The sequence below is a fragment of the Scylla paramamosain genome, chromosome 1 (genome assembly GCF_035594125.1).
Source record: "Scylla paramamosain isolate STU-SP2022 chromosome 1, ASM3559412v1, whole genome shotgun sequence".
NCBI classification, from domain to species: Eukaryota; Metazoa; Arthropoda; class Malacostraca; order Decapoda; family Portunidae; genus Scylla; species Scylla paramamosain.
Genome location: NC_087151.1, coordinates 12,747,501 through 12,755,000, shown reverse-complemented (window position 1 = coordinate 12,755,000; position 7,500 = coordinate 12,747,501). Strand labels below are relative to the sequence as shown.

At 36.4% G+C, this 7,500-nt stretch overlaps 1 protein-coding gene across 3 annotated transcripts in view; it reads left to right on the top strand.

Moving 5' to 3' along the window:
* LOC135100809 (cyclin-J-like) overlaps positions 1-7,500 on the top strand; it is a 33,399-nt gene that overhangs the window by 3,506 nt on the left and 22,393 nt on the right. For all 3 annotated transcript variants that reach the window (XM_064004159.1, XM_064004173.1, XM_064004163.1), the window contains 2 exons: positions 3,172-3,284; positions 4,322-4,493. In XM_064004159.1, the coding sequence (XP_063860229.1) occupies positions 3,180-3,284; positions 4,322-4,493 (277 nt within the window). In that variant the 5' untranslated portion in view covers positions 3,172-3,179. The remainder of the gene's footprint in view (positions 1-3,171; positions 3,285-4,321; positions 4,494-7,500) is intronic.

The following is a 7,500-nucleotide window of genomic DNA, read 5'->3' as shown; positions in this document are numbered from 1 at the left end:
TTCTGACTGGATGTTCTAGTGTGATGGGCCATGGGATTTTTATGTGTACATAGCCTTAGCTTATGGTCCCCAAAATTTTGCTGTATGGCTCCCTAGTTTGGGAACCACAGGTCTACGGTCCTATGATATAGTATGTCAAAGTAATGCCATTACACAAAACCATCGTACTATATCTTGGGTGTTTTGTTGCAGTGATGCCTTGAAACAAAGTCATCTTACCTCATGGGTGTTGTCTAAGTGATGTTTCACACATTTCATCTAGCCATGTAATGGGTGTTTTCTAAGTGATGCCTTGACACAAAGCCATTTTACCATATTTTGGCTGTTGTGTCTAAGTGATGGCTTCACACAAAACCAGCTTGCCATATCTTAGGTGTTGTGTCGAAGTGATGCCTTCACACAAAACTTACCATATCTTGGGTGATGGTCGAAGTGATGCATTGACAAAACCTTTCAACCATTAGACACTTTATTAGCTATTGATAAAAAGACTCAACCTTCTTAGAAGTTTCAGGAAATTTAAATAGGAAATTTTGAACAGGTGTCTCTCATAAACAGACTGCCAGTGATGGCAGTGCAAGCAGGAAACGTATCCAGTGCAAGCATGAAACATATCCAGGAAGGCATTCTTCTCGTGCCCACCACAATATCTCCCATAATTTATTTCCACCAGAAAAATTTCAGTCTTACTTTTTGAGCAGTTCTTATTTTCTCCATCAGGTGATATACTACTTCATCTTGTATTGGCATCTGAGGACAGAGTAAGAGGTGTTTGCAGCCTTTCTTTATTTCCCACTCATGGACACAGCCCATAATGGGTTTTTCCAACATGCACCCTGTACTCCCAAGCCCCACTGGATTTTTCTTTGGCATAGGAGAAATTACTATTCATAGATTAACACCCCTATGTCTCATATTGACTGGAATTTACCCATTACAATATCAGTTAAATGTTTTATTGGTTCTGCCAAATAATACTGACATCTTGTTGAAAGAAATGTTCTATTGGAACTACTACACTCATCAACTTCACCCTGTTAAAACTACCAGTGCACTTTAAGGACTAAAGGAATTTTTTGTGGGCTAGAAATGAATTGTAAGTACATAAGTAGTGTTGTTGGGGAAAAAAAAAATCAGCAATCAAAGGTTTGTTGGTACACCTGATAAAGAATCTACAATAAGGAATCAATCTGAGAATGAATCTGACTATCCATTGGAATATGGTAAGTTTTTCTTCATCTTGATTGATGTTTGCTCCTGAAACTCTGGGAATTAATTTTTGTCTTTCATAACTTGCATGTCATTCTCCTGCCATGCCACATTGCCAGTCTCTCTCTCTCTCTCTCTCTCTCTCTCTCTCTCTCTCTCTCTCTCTCTCTCTCTCTCTCTCTCTCTCTCTCTCTCTCTCTCTCTCTCTCTCTCTCTCTCTCTCTCTCTCTCTCTCTCTCCCCCTTATCCTGGTCACAAATTTACTTCCAAATTAACTGTAACTGTACTCGACATTATGCTAGCATGCTTTTCTTTAAACAATAATTTATGTTAGTGAAAATTAAAAGAAGAGTTTGAACCAGTTGGAGAAAGATCTGCAGGTTTTGAAAGACAAAAATTAATATCTGGTAACAGCAGAAAAAATGAATATCTGGTAACAGCAGAGAGGGCCACTCAGCTGGTGCTTGCTCAGACGAAAGAAGAAACGAGGCACCTCCTGTCACTTTTAAACTAAAGCATTAAACAAATATTATACTCATAGAATATTTTATGCTTTGAATAGCATAATCTTCCATTTCCCAGAGTTTCCAGAAAATTGTGAATCACCCTGTATAAGGACCAAGAAGGTGGACACACATATGGGTAGTTTCTTTAAGGAGGCTAATGGAGATGTGATTACAGATCAGCATGGCTCTATGCTGGATGGATTTACTGAGAATAAATTGATGTTTCCTTATCAGATTACCAACTTGCCATGGGGAGTCTTTTTGTTGCAGGAATGGGACTTGAAAGATGGTCAGTGGTGCCACCTGCTTTGATGGCTTGCCTGTTATTGGAGGGTTTGGTGCCCATCAGCTTCATGAACCAAACACTCCTTTGTCACTTGTGGACAGAGACTGCAAGTGGCATTGCCTTCCTTTCCTCCCCCTTTTTCTGCTTTCCTCTCCTCACTCTGTCTCTGTGGTGATGTTTGACCATGATGTTGCAGTGCCCTTCTTTGTTAATCAATTAATCAAATCAGATTACCATCAGGTTGGATGAGCAGGGGTTTAATGCTGATTCTATCCTGTAAATTATTGATTTAATTAATGTTTTTAAAATTTTTATTTGTTTATTTATTTATTTATATTTTATTTACTTGTTACTTATTCATTTATTCATTGCATAGCCTATGACATGGTGTGCCATTCCATCCTAACCAGAAAGTTAAAATTTGGAGACTTGGTGCTCATAGAGGTGGCCTCTGGTGTTTTTATATGAATGGAGAAAGCATTTACCAAGTTTCATTAAATGTTAGAGTCAAGCTTACACAGTAGGGTTTTAGTAAATAAGATAACCTTGTTGTAGGATGACAGGCCATCAGAATATTGAACTCCTATGGCAAAAGCCTGTAGCATCATCACCACATTTATTTTGACTGAATTTAATCATAGATATGTCTTGCTCATGCCAACTTGTTTTAAGGTTCAATATATTGTACTCTTACTTATGAAGTAAGTGCCATTGTTTAGTCATATAGTTGTGTTCAAATTGTGCTCTCAAAAGGATGTGATAGCCCAAGGTGGCCTGTCAGAAGATAATACATAGTACAATTAAGGAAGGTATGAATTCCACTGAAAAGGTCTTCTTGCTTAAGATAAGATATTTTGTCCTGTTGTGCTGAGGGCTGCCATATTAATAGATAATAGTGGTCTTGAGATGAATACTGAAAAAGAGAGATACATAGAAGAGTATGCATCTGATTTAGATAAACCTGCATCACTTCACTCTCCATGAAAATAGCAAAAATTTAATGTAACAGTATTGTGATAAGAAAATTATCAGACTTGAATTGTGGCTTATATAACCTTAGGTTAGATTAGACTAATTGTGTAACTAGCTATAGATTTCTTAATTTTTTATGAGCACCTCTCTTCTTTTATAAATGATTTAGCCTTTGAAGTGGTTGGTGTTGTGTTACAGGCCACAAAATGACCACAAACAAAACCTGGATGACGGATTACCCAGAGGAGGTGCTGGCCTGGATGCGACAGAGAGAGGCAAAACACCTAAATTATAATGGAAAGTCTCCTCAGGTACAGAGGACACACCCTAGACATCTTGCACAGTTATTTGTCATTGATTAATTTGCTCTTTACTAATTTTTAAATAGTTTGACATCCTTTTCTTATAAATTTAAGTGTTCACAGCTTTGGTCTTCATCTGGAATCAAACCCATTGCATATTAATCTTATCTAGGAGGACTGACACAGTCAGTCCTTTAAGACCAAATTTAGCAGCCAGAGAGTTCAGTAGAACTGAAGATAGGAAAGTAGATAGTATTGATTATTTCCAGCATTTATTTTGTGTAGAGTTTTAAGTAGTAAGGAATGCTCAGTTTGTATTAGTAAGTTTCCTGTATCTTAAGTAAACAAGGGAGAGGAGAATTATGTGGTGCATCTTGTGTCTTAGGCAGATGATTGGCTTGGGGTCAAATTTATTTTGTGTTCTATGTTTTTTTTTTTTTTTTTTTTTTTGAGAGTATGTTTGAATTGGGTAGTTGTTGGGACTGACAGACAATATTATGTAAGGTTGCTTTATTGACAGCAATAACACAATCAACGTTTCTGGCACATAAACTGATTGAAGTCTTATCAGGAAGCAGTTTTTTTTTTTTTTTTTTTCCGCTCTCTCCAGAGACAGTGCTTTGAACATTCATTTAATTTTTTTTTCATAGACAATGCTTTGAACATTCATTTAGTTTTTTTTTCAGGGACAATGCTTTGAACATTCATTTAATTTAGAGGAGAAAAAGATAGGTACCTGGCATATGAATTCCCTCACTTTACATTTCAGGGCATTAAGTAAACAAGTTTCATGGTTAAGTTGTATTTAGAAGCTAGTTAATGGTATGTTTTTCCAAGGAATCTAACAATTTTAAAATTACCTTAGCGTTATTCTAATTATTTCTCTGGAGAATTAGAGCTTGTTCAAAAGTATTCTCACTGTAATTTCGGTGTGGTACTAAAAAGTCAACACTCACCAAGTTGCCTATCATGAGCCTTACTGTTACAGTTGGTTCTGCACCTGAAAGTGAATGTTTTGTAACATTCTTTTGCCTCATGATGTTCAGTTGGCTTCAAGAGGAGAGTTGGTGGACCTTATATGCATGGTGACGGAACATCTGAAGCTGAGTGTTGCCACCACACATCTGGCAGTGCATCTCCTGGACCGGTTCATGGATTCTCACTTCATTTTGGAAAACCAGTTGAAGCTCACAGCCCTCACAGTCATCATGTTGGCAGGTTGGTGTATAGCAAGATGTTGGCATTGTTGACTCATTTAATACTTGGTAAATTAATACAGCTATAATAATAATAGTAATAATAATAATAATAATCTTTATTTCAGCTTAATGCCATACACATATAAAATATAGATATATACTAAAATCTAAAAGATCTATCTAAAAAAACATAGAAATTAAAAATATATATTTGTTTACATAATGCATTAACCTACAACTATTCCTTAGGCCGTATGTATAGCAATGTCCCACTGCTGCCACAGAGGGGACACCCAGCGTATATCACTGTTGCTGATACGTTGTAACACCAAGTTGTTGGTTCTAAGTATTCTGTTCATGAGACTGAAACAACAGGTCCATCTCAATTCATGAAAACCTTTTATTACTAATCGTACGAACATTTCTGATGCGCTACTCCATGGTGGGATGCTGACGAGATGGCGAAGAACATTATTATAATTCACTCTTAGTCGATTTATCATAGACACCTTCACATTACTCCACAGGGACATGCTATAGACGTTATAACAGAAAGCACAGAACAATGTACAGTTGACATTGATAGAAACATGACTTGAATTTCCTCACAATCATATTAACCCTAGCCCATAATTTCCTATTTTGATTAATTACATCTTCATCATCTGTCAGATTACTTGATATTATATGACTAAGGTATGAAAAGTTGTCAACAAATTTCAACACTTTGCCACATAGTTTTATTATTGGTTTTTGGTAAACTATAGAATATCTAGGTTGAAATAGCATGCACTTCATTTTTTTAGTGTTAAAGATCATCAAATGATCCTGTGCAAATGATTCGCAGATATCCAACATACCACATAGGGCATGACTAGAAGGGGCTACAATGAACAGGTCGTCTGCCCAAGACAAGTTATTCATTGGGTTGTTGGCAATGTGACAGCCAAGTTTACTTTCATTTAACCTGATGTTCAATTCATCCATGAACACATTAAAGAGATATGGGCTGAGTATTGAACCCTGTCGTATCCCATTCTGCATGTGAAATTTATGTGACAGTTGATCACCCCAACCAACACAAATAGCCAGATTTACATACCAAACTCTTAAAATATTAAATCTTTTTAGGCACACTGCGCTCTAATAATTTGGTATACAATTTATAATAGGATGTATTATCGAAGGCTGATTTCACATCTAAATAACGGGCATAAACCGTGGATCCTTGCCTGTGGTAATAGTTAATTATTTCCTTGAAGCTAAAAATACACATATAAATTGAAATTTGATTTTTATATCCAAATTGATTATCTGCAGTGTGAAGTTCATAATGTGTTCTGTTGTAAATAATGCTTTCAGAAATTTTTGAAAATGACGTTGACACAGATATCGGGCAGTAATTGTTGCTAATTGCAAAATCCAATAGCTTTCCTTTCAATAACAGCATTATTTTAGCATCGGTTACAGCCTCTGGTAAAAATTCATGAACTAAAAAAACAATTCGACATAAGTGATAAAAATACTAAAATACTAAAAGGACATCTATGATAAAATTCATTAGGCATGTTATCGTGGCCAACCGCTTTGCCATCCTTCATCTTGTTAACAATGTTCTTTATTTCCTCGACCATAACGTGATCAATGTGTACATCTTCACGGTGGTTATAATGATTGAAGAATTCCTTCTGGTGTGCTTTGTCCCGCAGGGAGTTCAAGATTGAGTTGAACTTTGTCGCCCACATGTTGGCTATGTTTATATTGCCCACTGCTCTGTCTATACGGTCAGGCCTTGCCTCTGCGCCCCTGCCGGACCCAGACAAATGGCGCCATAATGCCCATAAGTCCCCTGACACAAGATTACGAGACATGGCCTCAGCGTGCAACACCTGTTCGTTATGGCGGCACTGTCATAAGGTGAATTTGAACTGTGCTCACGCTGACTGCATATGCTCGGCATCTTCCCCGTACCTTTCTGCGCCTTGATGCCTCCGTTGCTTAAATGCTTCTCTTGAGCATCGATATAAATTCTTTATATGATGATTCCAAATCGGTATTATTTTGCCTTTTCTATGCTCCACACCAAACGTATCACATCCCACTCAATTTGTAGCCCTTATGAATTCACACCATTTTGATTCCATGTGAGCCCTGTGACACACATTGTTACACTTATTTCTACAAAAATAAAACTCGTACACATCGTTAAAATCAAATTCCCATAAAAGATCATTATAAAACTTAGTACACAACCTATCATCTGAGAAATTAAAAAGTATTTTATAATAACTTTTAGAATTACAAGTAACACCCTTAGGAAGGCTATTAGAATCAATTGAAACGAATAATGGAAAATGATCAGACAGTGTAGCATCATTATCTATGTAAATTTCAGTAATAGCATTATGCAAGCTTTGTGATGTAACACAATGATCCAACCATGACTTATTCAAAGATGCATTATTTACATGTGTGAATGAATCCTGTGCCAGAAGAGACTCATCACTCACAATTAAATCATAATCATCACACAGATTTGATAATTGATCATATTATTCTTTACCAGGTTCAGAATTAAAATCTCCCATTATCACCACTCCATTCACCTCGTGCTCCTCTAAGATGCCTTCCAATTTCCCCATGTACATAGTAAATTCAGCCACGTTCTCTTCAGAATAATATGGTAGGTACACATTTATAAGCAAATATTTTAAATTATCACAATTAATCATAAATCTTAGAAGTCGCTTATCTTCAAAATTTATAACATTACCAATGAGTGTAAGATATTTTCCATACAATATGCACAAGCCTCTATATGGTCGACCAATAAGAATAGAAGAACCACACTCTACAGAATAAATAGCATAACTGTTGAAGTTGGGATGAACGTTGTTAAATAAATTTGTTTTGTGTGGCATTAACCATGTTTCCTGTAAAAATATCAAGTCTGCATCCTCGCATAATGACTGTATGTATGGCAGTTTGCTTTCTCCGCCTTGATGCCTCCGTTGCTTAAATGTTTC